Source organism: Leucoraja erinacea, chromosome 25 (genome assembly GCF_028641065.1).
Source record: "Leucoraja erinacea ecotype New England chromosome 25, Leri_hhj_1, whole genome shotgun sequence".
NCBI classification, from domain to species: Eukaryota; Metazoa; Chordata; class Chondrichthyes; order Rajiformes; family Rajidae; genus Leucoraja; species Leucoraja erinaceus.
The window spans coordinates 11,476,793-11,504,200 of record NC_073401.1 but is presented as its reverse complement, the minus strand read 5'-3'; the positions used below and the strand labels follow the sequence as shown (position 1 = coordinate 11,504,200).

At 40.5% G+C, this 27,408-nt stretch overlaps 2 protein-coding genes across 4 annotated transcripts in view; both read right to left on the bottom strand.

Moving 5' to 3' along the window:
- Window positions 1-27,408, bottom strand: part of glt1d1 (glycosyltransferase 1 domain containing 1) — a 109,510-nt gene that overhangs the window by 65,772 nt on the left and 16,330 nt on the right. For 2 of the 3 annotated variants that reach the window (XM_055655677.1, XM_055655676.1), the window contains exons 5-11: window positions 25,667-25,703; window positions 20,827-20,883; window positions 18,030-18,125; window positions 16,169-16,218; window positions 12,523-12,566; window positions 10,673-10,793; window positions 9,791-9,889 (exon numbers count right to left, since the gene is read on the bottom strand). In XM_055655677.1, coding sequence (XP_055511652.1) covers window positions 9,791-9,889; window positions 10,673-10,793; window positions 12,523-12,566; window positions 16,169-16,218; window positions 18,030-18,125; window positions 20,827-20,883; window positions 25,667-25,703 — 504 coding nt within the window. Of the gene's footprint in view, window positions 1-5,930; window positions 6,097-9,790; window positions 9,890-10,672; window positions 10,794-12,522; window positions 12,567-16,168; window positions 16,219-18,029; window positions 18,126-20,826; window positions 20,884-25,666; window positions 25,704-27,408 lie in introns of all 3 variants that reach the window. The other variant, XM_055655674.1, reaches the window with a different exon arrangement.
- vps37ba (VPS37B subunit of ESCRT-I a) overlaps window positions 1-27,408 on the bottom strand; it is a 338,119-nt gene that overhangs the window by 308,856 nt on the left and 1,855 nt on the right. The gene's annotated exons all lie outside the window — the stretch shown is intronic.

The window sequence follows — 27,408 nt, the reverse complement described above, 5'->3', positions numbered from 1 at the left end:
CGACTTCGGAGCTTCGGAGGCTCCAGCCGCAGGCCCGGTGGACGGTGACATCGGGAGCTCGCGGATCCCTGGTGGGAGACCGCTTTATGGAGCTCTCGCAACGGCAACTTCTCTCGCCCGAATTGGGGGGTTGAAAACGACCCGGAGCGGGGCCTGACATCGCCCGGCGCGGCTTTAACAGCTGCGGGACTTGCCATCCCCCACCGGGGGCTCCAACATCAAGACCCGGAGCAGGGCCTGACATCACCCGACGCGGTCTTAACCTCCGCAGGACATGCCATCGCCCACCAGGGGCTTTAACATCGGGAGAAGAATGGAAAACAGGGGATAGACGATGACTTTGCCTCCCATCACAGTGAGGAGGAGATTCACTGTGATGGATAATTGTGTGTCTTATTAATTGTTTCTTCTTGTTGTATGACTGCAGAAACCAAATTTCGACAATAAACGGTATTGTATTGTATTCTTCAATCTGAAGAAGCGTCTCGATCTGAAATGTCACCCATCCATTTTCTCCACAGATGCTGCCTGACCCGCTGAGTTACTCCAGCATTTTGTGCCTATTTTCGGTCTAAACCAACATATGCAGTTCCTTCCTATACGTAATATAAAGATACATTGATAATAAATTTTTTAATTCATAGTAATCGTTCCAGATGTAAATTACAATGCCTTGTTAATTTGTTAAATGTTTAAAAGTGGTTTAAAGCATCTTAGATCTGAGTGTTTTTAACCTTTCTTTTGTTCAATATTTTGAATGTTTATAAATATCTTTTGAGACTGATAGCTCTGGTCAATTCAAGGCATGACAGTTGTCATTTTTGTTGGTGTTTGCAGCAAGTTTTGTGTAGTTCTTAGTGATTTGGATGATTTTTACAATGAGGAAGCCTCTTATGATATCTCTTGTTGGGATGAATATGAAAAATAAGTTTGCATTTGTTTTAAACCAAGGTCAGTAACAATTACTGTCAACATTGATAATATAGCATATAGTATAGCACATATGATTTATGTGTTAGTATTTGGTTTAGTTTAGAGTTACAGCATGGAAACATGTCCTTTGGCCCACGTCAACCATTGATCTCCCATTCACTCTAGTTCTGTGTTATCCCACTTTTACATGCACTCCCTACACACTAGGGGCAATTCAAAGACTACGCCGACTAGTCAACTAATCTACAAACCCACACGTCTTTGGGATGTGGGAGGAAGCCGGAGCTCCCGGAGGGAACCCACGTGATCACAGGATGAACGTGCAAACTCCACACAGGCAGCACCCGAGGTCAGGATTGAACCCGGGGCGCGGGTGCCATGAGGCAGTGGCTCTACCAGCTGCACCAGTGTGCTGCCCTTACTGTTTAACATGGTACTCAATTTCATTGTTAAAACACTAGTTACTGAGATAAGTACCGCACATTGCCTAACCAAGTAATGGTTACTGCAACAATCATGTGAAGGATAGATAATGGAGTCAGCAGAGCTGAACTGAACAATGCTGCCGAGATAAGATAAAGATGTTTACTGATCATGTGTCTAGCATGATTACATTTTGTCAGGCAGTGTCCAGGTAGTGTCTGACAATGAGTTAGATGGGTTGATATTGGGCCTGCCTGCTTACACCAGCCTGTTGTTTGATAGTTGAAGTGGTCGAGAATCCAGAGGACAGGAGTTTCAATCAACATCAACCCTTGCACTTCAGTAGGAAACCACTGGACTGGCCACTCGAGATCAAGCAATATTTGTAATCTCCAAGTAAACCAGGGTTGTAACAATAAAATCCATTAAGACAAGACTCTGAGCTCTTAATTATTAAAACATTATTTTTGCAGAATTAACTACCACAGCAAATTTAGGGTGGCACGGTGGCACAGCGGTAGAGTTGCTGTCTTACAGCGCCAGAGACCCAGGTTCACTCCTGACTATAGAGGTGCTGTCTATACAGAGTTTGTTTGTTCTCCCCGTGACCTGGTGGGTTTTTTCAGGTGCTCTGGTTTCCACCCACAGCAAGACAGGTATCTAGGTTAATTTGGCTTTGGTAAAAATTGTAAATTGTCCCTAGTTTGTAGGATAGTGTTAGTGTGTGGGGATCGCTGGTCGGCGTGGACTCGGTGGGCCGAAGGACCCGTTTCCGCGGCGTATTCCTAAAACTAAAGCTAATTGCTAACTTAAGCCTGACCCAGAGAAAGAAAATTGTGTCTGCTCAATGAAACCGAGACTAGTTATTTAATCTGGATCTGTGCAAAGTGATTGAGATACTGATTACTACAATAGGATTCCTCCACCTCTAAACCCAATAAACGGATGTCCTAGAAGTTTCCACAGAAAATGATTCAATGAATAATAGTACAAAGTCTCATAAAGGAATGACCGGCCTAGATATGCCATCAAGCCTAATTTGATTCATCAGTTTGGGATTGTGGAAGGGAATTGCTAAAACTATTCCTTGTAGTCACTAGATGGCATGGTTATATACTTTTTTATTCTGTCCTTGATATTAGCACAAACACTAAATCTGTGATGTATCGTGGCTTAAACTGAGCTTAATTTTTTTTAAATGCGTCATCTTTCTCAGTTATGTGAAGTTTGCAGGGGTTATCAGCAGAAATGAGTGCAAACTGAAAATATTGGTGAAATATTAAACCCAAGGGATTCCAATTACATAAAAAGTTATTAAAATATACAGCTACAAAACAAAAGTACTATTTTCAACACTCGAGCTAACTTAGAAAGGGTTTGCATTAGTCAAAATCAGTAGTGCTTTATTGCTCCTTATAAAGTACCTGTAAGCAATTGCAGAAAGTAGAGAAAATGCATCCTTAGGAATAAGAACTTTACAAATCTGAATATTTAATACTTTGCAAGCATGAAGGATGGGTTGTGAAAATTGCTATCAAAGTTTGCCACATTGAATGAGGCCACAGTGTTCATTATATCAACAGCAAATCCCTGCCAGAGTAAGCCCAGGTGAACCCTATTGCTCTGCTCTCTGCTCAATCTTTATCTTCCAGTAATTTAAACATTCATCCTAATTTTTCACAAAAGATACAATAACTACAACCTTAATAAAGTCTGTTGGGGAAACACACTACTATTATGCAACAATGCTGCTTAAAAGATTTGATTCAATCAAGGAGCAGTGTGAAAATGCACACCTCCAGATTCAGGGCCAGTTTCTTTCCAGCTGTTATCAGGCAACTGAACCATCCTACCAATAACTGGAGAGTAGTCCTAATCTACTATCTACCTTATTGGAGACCCTCGGACTTTCTTTGATCAGATTTTACTGAACTTTATCTTGCACTAAATGTTATTTACGTTAATCTCTTTATCATATATTTGTGCAGTATGGATGGCTTGATTGTAATCATATATTATCTTTCTGCTGACTGGTTAGCACACAAATGCTTTTCACTGTACCTGGTACACGTGATAATAAACTAAACGATAGCCCCCGACCCAAAACGCTACCTATCTGTTTTCCCCAGCGATGCTGCTTGACCAGCTGAATTACTTCAGCACTTTGTGTCTTTTATTGTAAATCAGCATCTGCAGTTCCTTATGTCTGTGTTTACTTATTTTCGTGTAAAGTCTTGAACCTATCTGATTTAGTAACAGTTTGTTTTCTGTAAAATAAAACTAACTGCATACGACTACAATGTGGAATATTAATTAAAATGTGATGTGTGCCTCTAGTTTTCAAATACTTGGATTTCAACAAGAAATAGGAAAAGGAACAAAAAAAGATTGTGGTGACAACAGGTGATTTAGAATTAGAATAACCATACTTTTTTTTTCCCTGCTAAGGAACAATAAGTGTATTTGCTCGTTAGCAAAATTCTCTTTTACTGCCCAGTAACAGTTTGTGGGCAGAACATACAATTTATTTTCCCCGAGCCTGATTTGCACAATTAAGATGAAAAGACAAGTGTATCCATTTAATCTTTGTGACTCTCTGCACAGATACTGTTGAAATGCCCCATCTGTCTGTGAGCATAATAACCCATCAATCAATTAGATTCTTAATTTTAATTCATTTAGTACATCAAGGCTCGTTATCTGATATATATTGGGTAAAATTAAACAGATGCTGCCATTAATTCTCACCACAACTGCAGATCAGTTCCTGACTGTTTCTTTCTGCAGCCACGCTGTTCCAAAGTTAACACTGAAAGCTGGAACGCCATTTTGGCTCTTTGCCCAAAAATGTACAACACAACAATCGTCAAAACGACATTGCAAAGTGCCATCTAACTGCATGCACACTCGCTGCAAATGGATTTACCGAGTCTGAAGAAGGGTCCTGACCCGAAAAAACACCCATCCATGTTCTTCAGAGATGCTGCCTCACCCGCGGAGTTACTCCAGTACATTGTGTCCCTTTGTGTAAACCAGCATCTGCAGTTCCTTGTTACGACTAGTGCTGTTACTTCTTTAGTCCAATATTAAAAAAGAGATGTAAACCAAATTGGAATATTTTCACAAACTGTAGTATTGCTCTGATGTAGAGAATAATAATGCTACCAAGCATGGCAAATACAGGGTTTATGGTGTATTTGTGGCACGAGAATGTTTTGCAAATATGGTTTTCACAGTATAATCTCAACTACATGAGCATCATAACATGGGCCCAACAACCATCAGGCTATTAAACACTACAACCTCCAACTAAGCCCTATACTTCATTTATGTCTTTGCACTATTAATGTTTAATTGATTTTTATATACTGAAGTTTTTTGTTGTTTATTTTGGTGTTTACAGAGTACTAAGTTTACATGGTACTCTTCTATGTTCTATATCTGTTGCGCTGCCACAAGTAAGAATTTCATTGTTCCGTTTTGGGACATGACAATAAAACACTCTTGACTCTTGAGCAATGGGCAATTCATCTGTGTTCCATTAGGTACATTTCAGCAGGGATGGAAACGAGATAACATGTGTTCTTATGGGTAAACATGTGGTAAAATTGATCCGTTGGATGTGGCGAAAATGTCTGACGATTATGTGCTGGGTGAAAATGTTGGAACATAATCCTCTGACTGATTTCACCAACTCCAATGGGATCCCACCGCCAGCCACATCTTCCCATCTCCACCCCTTTCCGCTGAGATCGTTCCTTCCGCAACTCCCTGGTTAACTCGCCCCTTCCCACTACCTCCTCTGGCAGCTTGTTCCATACACCCACCACCCTTTGTGAAAATGTTACCCCTCAGATTCCTATTAAATCTTTTCCTCTTCACCTTGAACCTATGTCCCTGTAAAGTATTATATTCATGTCATTAAATACATTTTGACAAATGTGCCAAGCATCAGTTTGTTCCATTATATATTGGAAAAGAGCCAAACTGATTCGAAAATTTGAATTCAAGGATTATTACCATTCTACTTATTTAAAACGCCAGTATTGAAATTCATGGCATATATTATGTGAAGCAAAGAAACTGTCAGTACTCTCAATAAAAAAAGTCATATACTTCAGAACAAATCACTTGCTGCCTATTAACATTCAATAAAGTTTCCAAAGTGTAGGAAACTGCAAAGGAAGGTTATCTACTTTGAAGCAAAGATGAGGAAAATAATTTATAGACTAAGTACTTAACTCTTCCAATTGTAAAGACTATCTATTTGTAACACTTAATCTCTCATTTCAATAATTGTTTCTTTATGCCTAATGCATTTTAACTAAAACAATTCCAATCAAACTATAATACAGGTGGAAATTGAAAGATACAACCAAAAATGGGGTAGAGACTGTTTACCTGCAAAATATTTGGAATGAAAAACTACAATCGAATTTAGTTTAGTTTACTTTACAGATACAGCATGGAAACAGGCCCTTTGGCCAACAGTACACACCCACAAGCGATCAACTCGTACACCACCACACTAGGAACAATTTACAATTTCTACCGAAGTCAATTAACTGACAAACCTGTACGTCTTTGGAGTGTGTGATGAAAGCGGAGCACCCAGGGAAAACCCACGCGGTCACGAGGAGATCGAACAAACTCTGTACGCACAGCACCCCTAGTCAGGCTCAAACCCGTGTCTCTGGCGCTGCAAGGCTGCAACTCTACCGCTGAGCCCCTGTGAATTATCTATCAGAATTTAAGCATAAATCAGACATGCTGCTTTGAATATTCACACCAGTTTTTCTAATCCTTTGCTGCAAATTCAATCACACCGGAGAAGGTTCCAACTATGTATTCCTTTTGATGGCACAAAAATCAAACAGAAATTAAAGATGGTGCAATCCTGGGTAAAGGAAAATGTTAGATGTTGTCAGGGCTAATTGGCAAGACTATGGTTGCTTATTGGCAAAAGTGTAGGGTGAGTGGAAAGGGGAGATTTGATACGTATATAACATCCTGAAGTTTAGGCAGAGTGAGCTGAGAAGAAAGAACTATTTCATTTAACAGAGTGATCAATAACAAGAGAGCATAGGTGCAAGATATTTTGTAGAAGCATCAGAAGGGAGTCAAGGGTTTTGTTTTCCCTGCTTTAAAGTGCGATTCAAAATTACATTGAATTTAAGCACTGAAAACAACAGCACAAGAGTTGAGAAATGGGGTTAGGCAAAAGAGCTCTTTCACATAGTACGGGTTGAACATCTCGCTTCTTTGTTGTAAGTTCTATGAATCTATAAAGACAGCTATAAAACCATGAGTGAGAAGACCACACCACATCAGAACGTCTCAAATTGTAAACCCAGAGCAATGGTCGGCAAAACTTCAATTTTAATGTCCTGAGGATACATAAGAAGACAACAAATGGAAGGTGGAGGGCCCTTGAGCCTGCACTGCAATTTAATAATACCTTTTAACAATGTCACTTTTTCTACTAATCCCATATCTTGATCAGACATAAATCTGTACACACATTCCATTTGCTCCACTCTTTTAAATCTCCACTACACTGTGGACAGCTCCATTACAATCTTAGATTTTCTGTCCGCTGATCGGTTAGCATGCAACAAAAGCTTTTCACTGTACCTCGGTACATGTGACAATAAACTATACTCAACTAAACTTGTTTCTAACATCCAATAATCTATTTATCTAGACATTGATTTTTTCCAGTGGGAGGCTTCACAGCCTTTTCAAAAATCTGTACCGTCTAAATAAAAAATACATTAGTATAGACAATAGACAGTGGACAATAGGTGCAGGAGTGGGCCATTCCGCCTTTCGAGGCAGCACCGAAATTCAATGTGATCATGGCTGATCATCCCCAATCAGTACCCCGTTCCTGCCTTCTCCCCATATCCCCTGACTCCGCTATCTTTAAGAGGCCATCTAGCTCTCTCTTGAAAATATCTAGAGAACCGGCCTCCACCGCCCTCTGAGGAAGAGAATTCCACACTCACAACTTTCTGTGAGAAAAAGTGTTTCCTCATCACCTTTCTAAATGGCTTACATAGAAACATAAAAAATAGGCGCAGGAGTAGGCCATTCGGCTCTTCGAGCCTGCACCGCAGTTCAATATGATCATGGCTGATCATCCAACTCAGTATCCTGTACCTGCCTTCTGTCCATACCCCCTGATGCCTTTAGCCACAAGGGCCATATCTAACCCTCTTAAATATAGCCAATGAACTGGCCTCAACTACCTACTGCGGCAGAGAATTCCAGAGATTCACCACTATGTGAAAAATGTTTTTCTCATCTCGGTCCTAAAGGATTTCCCCCTTATCCTTAAACTGTGACCCCTTATTCTGGACTTCCCCAACATCGGGAACAATCTTACTGCATCTAGCCTGTCCAACCCCTTAAGAATTTTGTAAGTTTCTATAAGATCCCCCCTCAATCTTCTAAATTCTAGCGAGTACAAGCCGAGTCTATCCAGTCTTTCTTCATATGAAAGTCCTGACATCCCAGGAATCAGTCTGGTGAACCTTCTCTGTATTCCCTCTATGGCAAGATTGTCTTTCCTCAGATTAGGAGACCAAAACTGTATGCAATACTCCAGGTACAACTGCAGTAGAACCTCCCTGCTCCTATACTCAAATCCTTTTGCTATGAATGCTAACATACCATTCGCTTTCTTCACTGCCCTGCTGCACCTGCATGCCTCCTTTCAATGACTGGTGTACCATGACACCCAGGTCTCGTTGCATCTCCCCTTTTCTTATTCATAAACTGTGGCCCCTGGTTCTGGACTCCCCCAACATCGGGAACATGTTTCCTACCTCTAGCATGTCCAAACCCTTAATAATCTTATATGTTTCAATAAGATCTCCTCTCATCCTTCTAAACTCCAGAGTGTACCAGCCCAGCCGCTCCATTCTCTCAGCATATGACAGTCCCGCCATCCCGGGAATTAACCTTGTAAACATACACTGCACCCCCTCAATAGCAAGATTATCCTTCCTCAAATTAGGGGACCAAAACTGCACACAATACTCCAGGTGTGGTCTCACTAGGGCCCTATACAACTGCAGAATGACCTCTTTACTCCTGTTCTCAACTCCTTTTGTTATAAAGGCCAACATGCCATTCGCTTTCTTCACTGCCTGCTGTACCTGCATGCTGACTTTCATTGACTGATGAACAAGGACCCCTAGATCCTGTTGTAGTTCCCCTTTTCCCAACTTGACACCATTTAGATAATAATCTGTCTTCCTGTTTTTGCTACCTCACATTTATCCACATTAAACTGCATCTGCCATGCATCTGCCCAATCATCCAACCTGTCCAAGTCACCCTGCATTCTCATAGCATCCTCCTCACAGTTCACACTGCCACCCAGTTTTGTGTCATCTGCAAATTTGCTAATGTTACTTTGAATCCCTTCATCTAAATCATTGATGTATATTGTAAATAGCTGTTGGCCCAGCACCGAGCCAGCACCGAGCCTTGCGGTACCCCACTAGTCACTGCTTGCCATTCTGAAAGGGACCAGTTAATCCCTACTCTTCGTTTCCTTTCTGCCAACCAATTTTCTATCCATGTCAGCACTCTACCCCCAATTTTGGTCTGCCCTAATTTTGCCCACTAATCTCCTCTGTGGGACCTTATCAAATGCTTTCTGAAAGTCCAGGTACACAACAGTAGATTTGTCAAATACAATTTCCCCTTTCATAAATCCTTTTTGACCCTGCTCAATCCTATTGTATTGTAATAACATATTTAAGGAGCTCTATAGTTTCCTATTTTTTCTCCCTTATTTCTTAAATGGTGGGATCAGACTTATTACCTTCCACTTTCTTAAAAATCATTTACAGCAATAATAAGCATTAAGCCAAAACCACAAAGTAAGTTAAGATATACGCATCAATGTTGGGAGAAATTGCAGATGCTGGTTACAACTAAAGATAGATACAAAATGCTGCAGTAACTCAGCAGGACAGGCAGCATCTCTGGAAAGAAGGAATGGGTGATGTTTCAGGTCGAGACCCTTTTCTATTAGTCTGAAGGGTCTCGACCCGAAACATCACACATTCCTTCTCTACAGAGATGCTGCCTGTCCCGCTGAGTTACTCCAGCATTTTGTGTCTGCCTTCGATGCAACATTTAATATTATTTTTCCAAACTGAATCTGTCATTGATTAATAGTGTAGGAGTGTTTAGCTGAAATTATATTTTGTTCATAAACCATAACATAAATCCCTGGTATGTGAATTACTAAATAGACAAAATAAAACTAATACTTAATGTGCATTAGTTAAACCATTAATATCACGCCCACACAGGCAGCATGTGTCACAATCTGAATTCTGATCTTTTCCTCTCATGATTTTGTACACTTGAAAATAAGACTCCTCTTGCCCAACTTCAAACATTCATCACTCACCTGTGGATAGGAATAGAGAAGGCCTGTATGTTCATGTTTTACCATTGCTCTGTTTCCAGGTATATTCCTTGCCAGCACTGGAACTTTAAGATCCATCGCCTACAGGATGGTAAGACAAAAAAAAAGCATAAAGTTGCAAGCAGAGGCGATGAAAAACAAAAGTAATCTCTAAATTAATATTTGTTGTCTTGTCAAATTAATCCCTGAAAGACTACTATCATAACTTAATATGTTTACTGGAAAGTAACTTGAATTTAACATCAAGACACGGGTAATCCTCGAATATACTTCTGCTGACATTACAAAGGAACAGTTAAAACAACAAAACCATCCAAATTAGTAACCATAGAGTGATACAGCATGGAAACAGGCCCTTAGGCTTAACTTGTCCACACTACCAACATGTCCCATCTACACCAGTCCCACCTGCCTGCGTTTGGCCCATATCCCTCTAAACCTGTTCTATCCGGTCTAAATGTTTCTTAAACGTTATGAAGTACCTGCCTACTACCTCCTTTGACAGCTCGTTCCATACACCTACCACTCTTTGTGTGAAAATGTTACCCCTGAGGCTCCTATTAAATCTTTCCCCCCCCCCCCCACAACTTAAACCTATGTCCCCTGGTTCTCGATTCCCCTACTCTGGGCAAGAGACTGTGCATCTACCCGATCTATTCCTCTCATGATTTTGCATACCCCAATAAGATCACCACTCATCCTCCTGCGCTCCAAAGAATAGAGACCTAACCTGCTCAACCTCTCCCTATAGCTCAGGCCCGCGAGTCCTGGCAACATCCTCGTAGGAGAATTTCAATTCTTAAAAAAAAAAAAAAAAAAAAAATTGTACAGAAAATAAATCTCAAATGTTGCAAAGAACACAACCTCTAGAATTGTAGAAGACATCCCTTCGGAGATGGAGCTGTTTACTACAGCAAATGAGGCCCTCATGGCAGCATGCAGCTCTTCCTGGGGTTTCTCCGAAACTAGGTAGACCCCATGGGCACTATAAAAGGCAAGAAAACTAGTCACCTGCGGTCCTTGTAAAAGCAAATTCTGTGGGTGATTGCAAATATTGCATTGTAACAAAACATTTTAACCGATCAAATTGAATTTCATACCTCCAATTCTTTGAAATTGATGATTAATTTTTATAACGATTGATCCATTATGATGAGTAATGAAAAATTACATCAATTTTCAACAGTAAAATATAAATAACATGAGGCATAGCGTATACCAACAAAACGTTATGAAACACATTTGGGTCATAACCAGAGTCATGGCAAAACGTTTTTAGAAAGGATTTAAAATATTAAAGAAAATGCAGAAGAGATGCATGCAGAAGAAATGGTTCAATGGCGAGGGGACTTTAGTCGTGTGGATAAACAGAGGTCTCTTGTGTTGTGCTTCTTGGAACAGAGGATATTGAAAAGGAATCCGAAGGAGGTTTTTAAGATCATGATAGGTCCGGATAGAACAAACAGAGGGAAACTGTTCTTGCTGAAACTTTGCCGAGACTGTCACTCAGAGCTCAGGGGCATCATACGCAAGAACCGGAGCAATGCTCTTTTTTTTTTCCGCTCCTCTGAACTCCAATTTAAAGAAAGAAACGTAATGCATCAGTGTGAACTTCTTCATTTCTCAACTTAGTATTCAGACATGTCAAATTCAACAGAATCCACAAATCCACAGGGAGGTTTTACTGCATATGACACAGTTGGAACCAAATCAGCTCCCAGAGGTAACAATCATGAAGGCTATGAGGTGTAGAAACTCTCAAAACTTTTCATTCAACACAAGCCCTTACAAATTATCATTCTATAGTCAACTGGATTCATGTCGCCCAATTATAGGAAGGATGTCAACAAAATAGAGAAGTACAGAGGAGATTTACTAGAACGTTGCATGGGTTTCAACAATTAAGTTACAGAGATAGGTTGAATAAGTTAGGTCTTTATTCTCTGGAGCGCAGAAGGTTAAGGGGGGACCAGATAGAGGTCTTTAAAATGATGAGAGGGATAGACAGAGTTGATGTGGACAAGCTTTTCCCTTTGAGAATAGGGAAGATTCAAACAAGAGGACATGACTTCAGAATTAAGGGACAGAAGTGTAGGGGTAATACGAGGGGGAACTTCTTTACTCAGAGAGTGGTAGCGGTGTGGAATGAGCTTCCAGTGGAAGTGGTGGAGGCAGGTTCATTTGTATCATTTAAAAATAAATTGGATAGGCATATGGATGAGAAGGGAATGGAGGGTTATGGTATGAGTGCAGGCAGGTGGGACTAAGGGGGAAAAAAGTTGTTCGGCATGGACTTGTAGGGCCGAGATGGCCTGTTTCCGTGCTGTAATTGTTATATGGTTATATGTTATATGGTTATATGTCAAGTGTGTAGGAAAGAACTGCAGAAGCTGGTTTATACCGAAGATAGACACAAAATGCTGGAGTAACTAAAATAATGCTGAAGACTGGTTCCAACCTGAAACGTCACCTATTCCCTTTTCTCCAGAGTTGCTGCCTGACCAGCTGAGTTACTCCAGCATTTTGTGTCTATCTAGGGTTCATATCAAGATGGTTTTTAGAAAAAACAAAACATGGTGTCAAAAATAAATAACAAGTATTTCATTGAAGTACAGGGGTATTGTATTATTTTGTCCATTTAGTAATTCAGATACCAGAGATTTATGGTATGATTTATGAACAAAATATAATTTATAATATTAGAACTAGCTTACCCCTTGACTTTGGCTTTCACCTGCTGTGCAAACACTGGATCAACCTAAACGAAAGATGAGTTAGACAGCAGATAAGTTACTTTTCTCTTTAAGAATATATCATGAATTATTTATCTCTTTCAAGCACTCAAGATCCTTACCAATTTTTTAAATAAACATTTGCAAATCCCTTTTTTCCGGCAGACAGCATCTTCTCCTCAACCAATAGCAGAACAAACTAGCTATTCATCTCATGAGCTCTTTAGGAATCAGCTGCATTATAAATCTGTTGCAATATTTGTTTACAAAGCACTTCAACTTGAAAGCAATTTACTGCTTGTTCAGTAAATTGGAATGGCTGACAAATGTACATGCCGGTACTTCTGCCTTCTACATCATTTACGCAATAAAAACCAAATTACATTGATTTCCATCTTTTCCTGAATGATATTAGTATCGGTTTATTATTGTAACATGCACCGAGATACAGTGAGAAGCTTTGCATGCTATCCAGCCAAATCATTCTATCCACAAGTATAATCAATCCATATGCATGTGCAAAGAAAAAAAAAATACCAGAGCGCAAAATGTAGTATTATGTATTATAGCATTACAGCTGCAGAAAAAAATGTAGCAAAAAAAAGCACAAGGGCTGCAGTGAGATACTTTGGGAGATCAGGACTTCACCTTTAACTTTGGGGAGGTTCATTGCGTAGTTTTGAAAACAGCTTTAAAGCTTTTGTATCTTCTGCCTGACAGGAGTTACCAATATATGAATGAAGTCGGGCTGAGTTAACAGGACAATAGGAGCAAAAGTAGGCTCTTCAGCCCTTTGGGTCTGCAATTTGATACAAGCTTCGCTTATCTCTATCTCAGTATCATAGTCCTGTGCTGGCCTTTAAATTACTACATTGCCTATTATGTCTTTGCATAAGAAAATGAGGGATAAAAATATTCACATACAAATTAATAGCAGCAGAGAAACCAACGATTTGCAATGCAGCTGCATGCTTCTTGTATGGCAGAGAGCCAGAGAGACGTATTGGCAATATCAAAGTCATTAACAAAGAAAACATATTAGATTGTTTCCCAATCGGCTGAGACAGGGCCATCTGCTGAAATTAAACTTAGTCCAACTTGCACACGTAAACCAAAATAATAAGGATATTTATCTCCGCAAATTAGCAATTCGGCAAGATTTGCCTCAAAGTTAAACCCTCATTGAAAAATATTTTGCCTGGTATGTCAGGGCTGGTATTCCAACTGCCTTGACTGTTCTTTCTGAGGTTTATTCTGTACATCCTTGCACTCCTCATGTTTTAACATTTATTTATTCTATACCTTTTATAAATGGTGAAATCTAAAACATCTCATGATGTTTTCATAAGCCAATTTAACAGTGATTGTAGCATATACAGGTAGTTCTGGCGAGATTTCAAAGTGCAAGTTGGATGTAATGTGATTGATGAATTAGGGAACATTCTTTATATTAGTCAGGCCGAATTGAGTCTGAAGAAAGCTCTCGACCCGAAACGTCACCTATTTCTTTGCTCCTTAGATACTGCCTCACCCGCTGAGTTTCTGCAGCATTTGCAGATGTCTACCTTTGATTATATTACGATTTCTATTGGGAAGACCAAAACCACGTAAAAAATACTTTGGAAATTTACAAGAAGACCCGTCTTGGAAAAAGGACAGTCTGGGCGAAAGAAAAGAAAATGGTTCCATGTATCATTCCTGCAGGGATCAGACCCACCAACAATCTGGCACTTTCATCTTGGTGGTCATAGAAATTGACAAGAATTGTTTCAATAAAACAATGTCACCTTTAGCCTTTAGTATTTTCAGCTTTCAATAAAAAAAAACGTTTAACTATTAAAAATAACTTTATTTTTGAAACTCCTGTGGGAGAAATAACTTTGTTATTGCAAGTCTTAAACTCTTTAGTCCCGAACATACTTTGGCTATTATTTTTATAATGCAATAACACAGGTTTCTTTGAACACAACTTTGCATTATAGCAGAACAACCTGCAATTTTAATGACATATACCGCATCACACTCAATAAAAGGGTTTTATTTTCCTGCCAACTACTTTCAATTATACAGCAGGCTAATCTGTAGACCACTGCAGCATCCTCTACGAGAAAGTACAAACTCTTCTTGTCATTCAAGCCATTGGAGACCCTTGAACTATCTTTATTTGGACTTTATCTTGCCCTAAATGTTATTCCCTTTATCATGTATCAGCACATTGTGAACGGCTCGATTGCAATCATGTATGGTCTTTCCGCTGCCTGGTAAGCACGCAACAAACCATTTTTTACTGTACCTCAGTACACATGTCAATAAATATTCTAAACTAAACAAACTCAAGAATGATCCACCAAAGCAAAATATTACAAGTACTGGAAATCCAAAATACATCAGAAAATGCTGAAAATATTCAGTGCATCAGGCAGCATCTGTGACATAAGTAACATTTCACTCTGATTATCTATCAATTAATCATCAATTTATAACATTAAGCCAAACATGTTGGAGTTGATGCTAGTTAATCTAATGGTACTTCCATCATTACTCCGTGTGTCCGTGGGACTTCTACAAAATGCTATCAAATGCAGAAGCAGACTTACTGGCAGATTCAATGCTGGTTTATCAACTTGCTACTGTGAGAAGGGCAAGTCTTGCCGAGTTTCCCAGCATTAATATGTTGCAGGATCTGACACTTTACTGACTTTAATGTTGGATTCTATGTAGGCAAAGAGGAAGGTAAATAAAACAAATTGGAAACTGCAACATCCATACTATTGGGTTGTAGACTGCCTGGGTGAAATGCGTGGTACTATTTATTTTCGTTGGTATTTGATCTCACCCTGGTGTTAGGAAAGGCCGAGGACAGACACGGTGGCATGGGAATGGGAGTTGAAATGAAAGGCAACCGCGATTCAGCTTTAGTGTAACGCTTATAGAGTCATACAGTGCGAAGAGCACAGACAAGGTATATAGCAAAACACTTTCGCTCATAACAGAGGTGACTTACACCAAAATAAATAGTCATAGTCATACAGCATGGAAATAAGCCTTCGGCCCAACTTGCCCACACCAACCAACACTCTACCTACACTAGTCCCACAAGCTGCGTTTGGCCCATATCCCTCTAAATCTATCCTATCCGTGTACCTGTACAAATGTCTCTTAAATGTATGATTATAATTATATTTAAATGTTGTTAGATATTTCTGGTTAATTTCCTCTTTTATTATTTTCTAAATAATTATTTAATATAATCTTAGTAGATTTTAAATGTCACAATGTCAAAAGGAATGTAAAAGCGTTTATAGATTGATAGTTATTTTTAAGACAGTAAAGTCGAGCCTGGACTTTCAGGGCAGGTTTAGGTGGTAGCAAGTTGATATATGGTCTCTACCCCTTCCTTCCCCTCCGCCAACTGCTTGCATCTGTCCAAGTCCTGCCAATGCCCTGGCTGCTTCCCTATAGTGCTGGAAGTATTTTGGTCAAATTAATTTGGCTTTCCACATCTGGTCCAGATAAGTGCAGATCAGCAAGATCAGGCCCATTAACGTGCTTCTCTCCACCAAAGCTGCCTGACCAACTGAGTATTTCTAGCCTTTTCCATTTTTAATATTGAAGAATAATCACTTACCACAGGTCCAATAATAATCAAATTACTGCATGGTTCCTTTTTATGCCAAGCTAGAAAGCAAGATAACGATTTTAACGATAATGACCCCTAAGAACATTTAAACAATTATGGTAATATATTTCAAATTCACAGGAGGCAAATTAACAATGGATTTTCCCCCGTATTTCAGAGGCAGTTAATTCATGTTGATGGAAAGCAAATTCATTCAACAACAGCATCAGAACTGAACCACAGTGGTAACTACAAACTTGTCATTAATTGTAGAACAAGTGGTCTGGAGTACAATCTCAAGTGGCTAAGTACAAATAATTCAAACAATAATTGCCTTATACAGAGTACAGTGAATGTGTAGATTAGAATGACAAAATAAATAAGGGAGGCAGGTAGTTATAACAATTTAGCGTGAAATTGGATGGATATTTGAATGATTTGAAAGGTGTTTGTTTTTGAGACTACCCAGATCAACTGCAGAGCCATGTTTAGTTCCACATTGCGTAAAGAATGCGTTTTGTTGAAGTTCCAGTGATATCTGAACTAGTGATGCTCAATTAATTACTACAAAAGCTTAAGGCGGGACTGGCATAACATTGTAACTTGAATTCTACACGCTTTTTTCCCTGTTAATTGAATTAAAAATCCCCAGGCAGTGAATTAATTAGAGATCCATATAAATGAATGAGAAATTACATAAATAAAAGCAAGTCGCAGTTAATTACAATGAGAAATTCAGGAGGAACAAGGTCTTGGCGGCCCCCCTCTCTTCCCTGTGCCCGACCCTTCCACCTACACTCCTTCCTCTAGCTTCACATTTTGCAACTCTTCAATCCTTTTGCCTCACACCTCTGTCTTTTAATCTCTGGCCTTTGCCCAGCCATCTGACCCCCCATCACCCCGACCCACCTATTAACTGTTGGCTGTTGTTATGACTCTCCTCTCTTCCAACTTCCTTTCTCCCTCTTTCCCCCCCGCCCCCCCAACCCCAAGAAGGGTCCCGACCTGAAGCGTCCCCTATCCATATTCTCTAGAGATGCTGCCTGATCTGCTGAGTTACTCCAGCACTCTATCCCTTATTTTTGTAAACCTGCAAATGCAGTTCCTTGTTTCTACTCCAAGGAGTTCAGGCAAACTTCTTTATCCAGAACAAATGGTTAAAGTGTGGAACTTATTACAAGAGAGAGTGTAACATATACGTTGCATAATGGAAATGGGGATAAATAAATAAAAGGAGAAAGATAAATCAATAGGATTAGGTAAACATGGGTATAATGAGCCTTCTAAGAAGCACAAACACCAGAAGAGCCTACTGGGTCAAATGGCTTTTTTGGTGTTGTCCGATTTACGTTCGATCAAATGCTACAGCATCGGCTACCTGCTTGTACAAATATAAATTGTTTGTAAATAGAATGCTTTGGAGCCATTAATTGCATACCTTATATGTTCCTTCACAGAAGGAATGTCTAGTTAGAAAAGACAAAAGATTTCATCACTCGTGTATTATTGATGGTATAGTTAATGTTTTGGCAAAAAAGTCTACATTATTCTACATTTTATTTATCAAAAAAAAACCACATGCTATACATACTAAAGGTTATTTAGCTGCACGAGACATCAATAAACTGCAAAAATAAAATGCATCAATCTCTATTCTCAATTCTTGCTTCTATTAAACTGTATATAAGAATGTGCAAATTGTTTCTTTGTACTTTAATTACACTTTTAGAAAGTAATGATTCCAAAAGATGAACAATTCAGGACAGAATACACAGATTTGGAAGGTAAACAAAGAGTTGTTAAAATTACATCCATGATAAAGTTCATGGAATCTTCAATATACCAGATTAATAAAATCTGAATTGATTACCTGAAAAAGCATCCACCAAATAGAGTGGATCTTTGACTCGTCGAAGTCCACATACCAAAAGGAAGATGTATGGCTCAATACTTTCAAAGTGAATCCCTGTAATAATTATACAGAAGATAGCAATTATTATTTGCAGTGGAAAAATGATACCAAGCAACCTGTTCACTTTGAAATGCATCTAACCTCCCTTATGTTTTCATATTCACCTTTTACAGGTCAACAAATTTCAAAGTCAAAGTTAAAAGTCCAGGATACTTTATCCTTTATTGTCGTTGCCTTGCAGTCATACATATGATAAAAATAACAAAAACAAACAATAAACACAAATTTAACATCCACCACAGTGAGTTCACCAGGCACCTCCTCACTGTGATGGAAGGCAAAAGTCTTAAAGTCTTTGTCTCTTCCCTCCGCGCTGAGGCGATCCAGGCCTCCGATGTTATGACCCCACGGGGTTATGGTAAGTAAGTCCCGCGGCTCAACCGTGCTCCGTGAACGGGCCGGTTCAAACTCCGCGGCCCAGGGTGGTCGAAGCTGCCACCCTCCAGTCCAGCGGAAGAAGCTGTTGTTGCGGGAGCTCCGGAAAAACAGGTCACCAACCTGTGACTTGCGAGCTCCCGACGATGTCATCCGCGGCCGAGCCTCTGAACTCGGGCCACCACCGGAACGCCGCCACAGCCCCGATGTCGGGCCAACGCCGGAACGACGGAACACCGCCACAGCTCCAAGTCGGGCCGCCGCCGGAACGCCGTCCCAGCCCCGAGGCCGGCAGCTCCGCCATTAGGCCTCAGCGCAGACGGAGACGGGGGACAAGTCGCCTCCCCCCGAAGGAAGAGACTAAAACCCTGTTTCTCCCCCCCCCCCACACATACACAACCTAATAAACTAAATTTAACTAACTTTTAACTAAAACAGACAAAAGAAAATAACAAAAAAAAAGAAAAAACTGACGGACTGCAGGCGAGCCGCAGCTGCCAGGCTATTTCATAGTCATAGAGCTAGACAGCATGGAAACATGCCCTTCAGCCCAACTTGTTCATGCCGACCAAATACTGTAGCTATTCTACACTAGTCCATTTGTCTACAATTAAATTCCAAAAATTTGTTGTCCATTTATCTGTCCACATGTCTTTTGAAACTCAATTATCAAAACAAAAGCAATCAGAGTTCAGTCTGAATGTACTCTTTTCAAGGATTTATTTGAATAAGAAAACAATTTTTCAAGCTACTCACAGTACAAGTAAATAGGGGTCAGAACTTGAAAATTATTTTGATCAGATTACGCATTTAGTCAGGATTCATGCTGCTATTTTAGAGGAACAGAAAAGCAGGATTGGTATAGGTCACCAACACTTGTAAAGTGGTCAATGTTTTAATTATCATTGCTGGTTAAGTTATCGAAGACCATTACACCATTGTACTTTCAATATCAACATTTTTTTTAAATCAGCATTTCAGCAGGCTCATTTAATAAATAATGGCAAATTAGTTTTAAAGCTGCATGCATTTCAGCTTTGTTCCTCTTAATCACAGATGCATTACGCACAGTTTTGTTTTCTTAAGAGTAGAACACAAAACACTTTAGACTACCACTAGGAAGCTGAAAAGTTGTAATCTAGTTTTATGGCTCTGGGAAGATTAAAGATTAAAGTTGGCGCTGCAAAACAGAATAATCAGCCATATACTATATGGAAGATTGCTACATTTGTACTCACCAACTATGATAAAAGGATAGACTGATTATGATAACAAGATAACCCAATAACTTTTACTATCCCATTATCTACAGACTATAATTTTTAAGAAAGCAGGTTTAAAAAAATTCAAATGCAAATAACCTGTTTTTCTCTTATGTCTAAGAAACAACTTTCTTCAATGACTCAATCTTGGGATGAAAATGAACAGCAACTTATTTGCTCTCGGTTTCAGATGACGTGAGAATATCAAACAAAATAATTGCTCTCCAAACTACTCCCGTTGTTCTACCCGTTGTTCGAGTATCTCTTTTCAAGTAGCCGTTACTTTCCCTCTCTCCATCCCCTCCCCCTTCCCTGTTCTCCCACCAGTTTTACAGTCTCCGACAATAGATGCCGCTTGTCCCGCTGAGTTACTCCAGCATTTTGTGTCTACCTTAGATTGAAACCAGCAGCTGCAGCTCTTTCCTACACATTTCCTGCCTCTACCCAGCTGACCCTGAGAATATGGTGGTACGCATTCTATAAGATGGTATCTGCAGTAACAAAATAGTGAAAGTTTTACTGAAGATTTTACAATCAGAATATTAACCCATGTTTCCTTTGTATTAATACGAATGAATTAATACGGCATTTTCACATTTTCTGGTTCCATAAGTCAACATTCTGGAACAGTACTGTGTCAGGATAGTTACACATTTGTATATTTAGGTTATTACTTCATGCAAAATTATAAATATAACTGTTAATCCCTTCCCGATTCAGCTTGGGGTTATGTTGCATTATTTATTCTCGTGAGTGACTCGGGTGTCAGAGGTTATGGGAAGAAGGCAGGAGAATGGGGTTAGATGGGAGAGATAGACTTGATGGGCCGAATGGTCAAATTCTGCCCCTATCACATGAATACTATTGCTGATGTTTTCAACTTTTCCAATTGGTGAAAACCTACAACCTGATCCATGTATTGATAAAACTGTGAAATATTTATTGTGCTTTTTAGGGAATATTAAACAAAGATACTTTATTTAAAAAAAAAGCCTTACTACATATATTTCAATTAAAATGCCTGACATTCCGATTGAAGCATAATCGCAAAACCATACCTGAATTTTGAAGGAATTCCTTCCAGTTAAATTTTGCACATGGTTTGGTCACCACACCTAGATTCCATTGAAGAAAAAAACATGATAAAAAGAGCACGTGGTTGTTGAAGATTTATTTTATATATATTTTGGGGCAATCCACTGCTTCGAACATAAACGTTATCTGATAAATGCACTGATAAATGGGTCCCATTCGTCCCTGCCATCTTTGACCTAAGCTTACAGTGTAACAGCAATGATGTCTTAAACCGCGACATTGAAAGAGGCTGCACTCTGAACCTCATGCTGCATTTCATTCCATGAAAGGTAATGGTCACCACAATGATGGAGGAGGTTAGGGCCAGCTTTGGTGCCATTTGCTGCAAGACTGCTGAGATCCATGTGAGATGTACTTGAAGAATTAAAGAACAATATTTTTTTTCTTTATGCACTCCAATTAAAATCTACCTCCTCTCCACTCTCTGTGGATCCTTGCACCCGACTGCTAGTAAATCTGAATATGGAACTTCATTAGCACATTACCAATTTCCCACTGGCCTACAACAAAACCAAACTCCAGGCAGCATATTTCAACTATTTCCAAAAGCATTACCTGTCTTTTCTCATAGAAACAAGGAACTGTAGAAGCTGGTTTACTAAGAAAAATAACTCAATGTGCTGGAGTAACCCAGCAGGTCAGGCAGCATCTCTAGAGTACGTGGATGGGTGACGTTTTGGGATGGGACCCTTTTTTGAGACTGTGGAGGAGAGGGGTCCCGGCATGGTCCTGGTCTGAAGAAGGGCTCCCAACCCAAATCATCATCTATCTATGTTCTCCAGATATGCTGCCTGACCCGCTGAGTTACTCCAGCACTTTGTGTCTTTTTTGCCTATCTTAACACTTCCACATACTGGTGATTTTAAATGCCAAACTGCATGAAGAACTGTTTGGATGAACAACTGCGTAGCAAACTGTCGAGTAACTCACTCATACTCACAAACATGGTACAATGGTATTTGTTGGAAAACACATTTTACACACTAGAGCATGTTGCTTCTACTGTACAGCAGCATAGACTGACTGCACATGTCGGGTTGCGATAATGTAAACAGTGTTGTAGTAGACGGAGCTTCTGATAATAAAGCACTACATTGGTTAGTCAGTAAAGTAACCAATCTACACCTGTCCTTGTAGGAATAAAAGTGAAACGTGTCTAAACAATGTCTAAGAAGAAGGTGTTGACGGTTGCGCTTGTAGATCCCTCCGTCAGTGCTCACCAGGTATGAGCGCAGCTCTTTTGCGGGACTGAATGCGACCCAAACGGCCATTGCCCTTGTTGGTTTGAAGGCGAACGATTTGCCCACTGGAGAGAGGTTTAAGTGGTTTGCTGGACTTTTCGAAAAATCGCTACTGGGCATCACGTTTCAGCTGGAGCTCTTTCCGTACAGCAGGTGGTGAATGAATCTGTGGCTGCAGCAGCTGCTGGGGCACGGGTAGGGCAGCACGGGTCTGTCGAGACATCAGGCATTGCGCTGGAGACCCCAGTATTGGGTCACAGGCGATGTTCAAGTCGAGCAGGTCCAAGTAGACATTGGATTTGGCAAGGTGTGAGCACTCCATTAATTGTTTGGTGCTCCGGACAGCCCGTTCTGCAAGTTTGTTTGAATGTGGAAATTCAGGACTGCTGGTGACATGGCCATTGTTGAGCAAAGTTCTTGAAGCACTGGCTAGTGAACTGACTGCCGTTATCTGACAAGAGGCGTGCAGGGGCGCCATGCACGGAGAAATGGCGTGAAAGGTTTTGGATGACTGCACCGGATGTGATGCTTTGGAGCAGGTCGATTTCGAACCAGCTCGAATACGAGTCAACGAGAACCAGATAATGTTTGCCACGCCACTCAAATATGTCGGTGGCGACCGTGGACCAAGGCGGAGGAGGAACAGGGTGTGAGAGCAAGGGCTGCTTCTGTTGGTGTGGTGTCAGGCTGTTGCAGACAGTGCTTGAACTTTCTCGCGCATATACTCGGTCATCCCGGGCCAGGAAAACATGCTCTTTGCTCGTAGTAAGGTTGCTTTCATGCCAGGGTTGCCCCTGTGGACGGCATCAAAGTATTTGTCCCATAGAACAGCTGGGACGACTGCTTTGTGATCCTTGCTTATGACACCTTGCTGCAGTACCAGTTCGTCGCGAACCAGGTAGTATGGGCGAATCGCAAGTGGGGCGCGATGACTGAGGACAATAGTTGTACTGTTGTATCTGCAGTCGTGGGCTCCACCAGGTTGCTTAGGCACTCTGTAGGTACGTACGATACCATCATTACCGTGAACCAGTCTTTCTCAGACGGCTGGTACACAAAAATGCTGGAGAAACTCAGCGGGTGCAGCAGCATCTATGGAGCGAAAGAAATAGGCAACGTTTCGGGCTGAGTTTCACCCGCTGAATTTCTCCAGCATTTTTGTGTATCTTCGATTTTCCAGCATCTGCAGTTCCTTCTTAAACACTTTCTCAGACGGCTGTTGTTCGCAGATTGTTCGGGGGGCTCTTGATAGCGCGCCAGCCAGATGCATGTCCTTGCTCCTTTTGTAGACTAGGGTAAAAGCGAAGCACTGTAGCTGCATCATCATCCGTTGCAGATGAGCAGGAGCAGCAGAATGGGTTTTTTTCAGAATGGTGTTTCAACAGTCACAGACTTGCCAAAAATAAAGGCCTTGAATTTTGTGCAGGCAAAACGCACGGCAAGTAATTCCTTTTCGATCTGGGCGTAGCGTTGTTCAGTCTCAGGCAGGGTACGGGAGGTGTAAGCAATAGGTCAGCAGTCTCTTTCGGCGGAGGTCTGTAGGCAAGCAGCTCCGTCCATATTGGGATGCATCACACGTGAACGTCACTGGTAGGTTTAAAGCGAAATAAGCGAGGGTAGGAGCACTGGACAATTGTAATTTAAGGATTTCAATAGCTCTCTGGTGTCTTTGTGAGTCAGTTGTCGTAGGGGAACAGATATTTCGCTGAGGTTGAGAATGAATTTCCCCAAGTAGTTGACCATTCCCAAGAATCTCTGTAAACTCGTAACATCAGTGGGAGCTGGCATCTCGTTGATGGCCTGAGGCCATCACTGGTGAATACGTGTTCGACATAATGGACCTCCTTGACACGAAATCTGCATTTTAGAGGGTTGAGCTGGAGATGGATGTCTTTAGCACGGTCCAGTACTATTTTTAAGTTGGCATCATGTTCAGCCATGTTGCGTCCGACAACGAGAATATCGTCGACAATGATGGCGCACGGATACCCCGCAAATAATTGTTTCATTGTGCGTTGGAATACCTCGCTGGCAGAGTTGATGTCAAAGGGCATCCGCAGAAATTTGCAGCGGACAAAGGGGATGCCGAACGTGGTGAGATTGGACGAGTCGTGGTCCAGCGGGATCTGCCAGAATAAATTTTTGGCATCCAGAGCAGAAAACATGGAGGCACTGCCCAGCTGGGCAGCAACTTCCTCTACAGTGCGCATCGGGTAGTGCGGGCATTTGATCGCTGTGTTCAGGTCTCTGGGGTTGATGCAGATTCGGATTTCTTCCTTGTTTTTTTGTTGCAACCACCATGGTGGAAATCCAGTCAGAAGGATCGGTGACCGTGGCAATGACACCCAGGGCCACCATCCGCTGGAGCTCATTGTGTACTCTGTCGTGCATAGCATGTGGAATACAGTGTGGTGCTCGAACCACAGGTTAGACATTTGTATCAGTAACGATGTTGTATTTGATGGGTTGCTTCCCAAGCTTGTCGTCAAATAGTTCCTTGTACTGGGAAAGTATCTGCTGGGTGAAGCACTCGGCAGGAGATATTTGATGGACAGCAGGCCCAAAAGTTACCAGTCCTAGATCCCTGCACGCGTTAATGCCAAGCAGAGTTGCAACTTTCCCACGGACAATGAAATAGTTCATCTTGTGAGCTTGTGACTCCAGGTGGCAGTTCAGCTCAGCTTCTCCAAGTGGGTGCACCTCCCCTTCTCCGTAGGCTAGTAAAATGGCCGAAGTGTTTACAATACGTTCGGCATTTCTGATCCGTTTAAATTCGGATAATGACATGACGTTCCAATTGGCACCAGTGCCGATCTTTGCAACAGTAATGGTTTTGTTGACATGAATATTTAAACAGCAAAACAACATTTAATCGCACATTTGTACACAACAAATAGCACAGAATTTTGAAAATTAAGGTCAAGACCACCAGAAATGAACACACAAGTTATTGCTTCTTGCCTTCGGTGAGATACATAGTGTATATTTGATAGTAAATTGCATTCTTTCTTCTAAGATGTCTTGCAAGGATATACAAAGTTAATCATGCAAAAATGTATAATGTATTCAAATTTCAAATAAAATCTGCTAATTTTAAAAGTTACAACACAGGCCCAGTGAAAGATCTGGATGGAGTGGATGTGGAGAGGATGTTTCCACTAGTGGAAGTCTAGGACCAGAGGACATAGCCTCAGAATAAAAGGATGTACCTTTAGAGATGAGGAGGAATTGCTTTAGTCGGAGGGTGGTGAATCTGTGGAATTAATTGCCACACATGGCTATGGAGGATGTCAAAGGATATTTTTAAGGTGGAGATTGACAGATTCTTGATTGGTGTGGGTGTCAGCAGTTATGGAGAGAAGGTAGGAGAATGGGATTGAGAGGGAAAGCTGGATCAGCCATGATTGAATGGCGGAGTAGACTTGATGGACCAGATGGCCTAATGCTGCTTCTACAACTTATGAACACTACTGTACATTCATGCAGAAAGAAACGAGAGATAAAGTTCACAGCACCGTGCAGAAAAGGCGATCCTGCAAATGAAACAGTTTTCATACCTTACCTTGAGGCTGTACATGAATCTTACTGCCAGCGAATGGCTTAAAAATAGGAAACAAAATACAACATGAATATCATTTTCAAAACTGTCCTTGAAATAGCTTGCAAAAGCCCAAGCAATAGATGAAACAGACAGAAACATTATTTATTACTGCATAAGCGTGAGATAAAATACATCAATGTTTTTTTTCACTGCGTTTTCTAATCTAAGTGGATTACAATTGATAGAAGAAATGAAAATACATTGATTTTATTTTAAGCATCATTTTTATCAGGGATTACTTGAGTTCTTATAGTTCTCATAAGAATACAATGATGTTGAACTTCATCTTGCCTAACTAATTAATCGCAACTTCAAATTCTGACAAATATACTGAAAAGGAATTGGTGACGTTTCGAGTTAGTACCCTTCTTCTGACCCAAAATGTTACCCGTCATTTTTTTCAAGAGATACTGCCTGACCTGCTGAGTTATTCCAGCACTTTGTGTCTATCTTTGGTATCTACCAGCATCTGCAGTTCTTTTCTATTCTTTAATGTAAATATGCTTTGCTATAAACTCTACGATAATCAATTACATCAAATTGTTTTTTCACAATTGCCCCTTTATTGCTCGATATGCACAAAATGCCGGAGTAACTCAGCAGGACAGGCAGCTTCTCCGGAGAGAATGAATGGGTGACATTTCGGCCCAAAAAGGTCACCCATCCCTTCTCTCCAGAGATGCTGCCTGGCCCACTGAGTTACTCCAGTATTTTGTGTATATCTTGGGTCTAAACCAGCATCTGCAGTTCCTTCACACACCTTTATTTCTGGAATTGGCTACGCTTCGATGCCTTGCCAATATTTGCACTTTTCCCAATCAGTGAACTAAACTGGAAGAGAGTTATCTTGTGTTAAAGCCCTCCAACAGATGCTATAGCAAATTAATGGGAACCTGATCATCTCGTTTCAAAAATTAGTGATTATTCTTCATAATCATTTTTTTTTTCAAAAACCGCTGGTTATTATATTTATATATTATTATAACCGCTGGTTATATTGCACTTAAAAATGCTGATTTTATGTACGAAACATAGCTGTTGCAGATTAATATAATTCCGAGTGCGATCAGAATTCCTAGTCAGGAATTTTGAGGCGGCATGGTGGCGCGGCAGTAGAGTTGCTGCCATACAGCACTGGAGATCAGGGTTCAATCCTGTCTGTACAGAGCACTACACTCTCCCCATGATTGCGTGGGGTTTTCCAGGGTGCTCTGGTTTCCTCCCAACTCCAAAGACTTACAGGTTTGTAGATTAATTGGCTTTGGTAAAAACTGTAAACTGCCCCTGGAATGTAGGATAGTGCTAGTGTATGGGTGATCGCTGGTCGGCAGGAACTCAGTGGGCTAATGGGCCTGTTTCAGTGCTATAAACTAAACAAAAAAAGATCTACAGCTCTTATACTAAGATAATATAAATGATACAAGAATATGCCAATTACTTCAGTTGGAAAAGTGACAATGGGTGATTTTAGGGCCTATTATCATCATACAGGATTCATTTGTATTATATAATCCAAACTGCAACAATCTGATTGATATTCAGAATAAACGATATAACATCCACTGTTTCAATGTTTTTTTTTGTTTTTTTGTAATTCAATTTCAATTTTATTTTTAATATATTTTATTATTTATTTATTATTTATTTATTTTTTGGTGATTTTTTTTATGATACTGCCTGTAAGGGAAATTCATTTTGTTGTC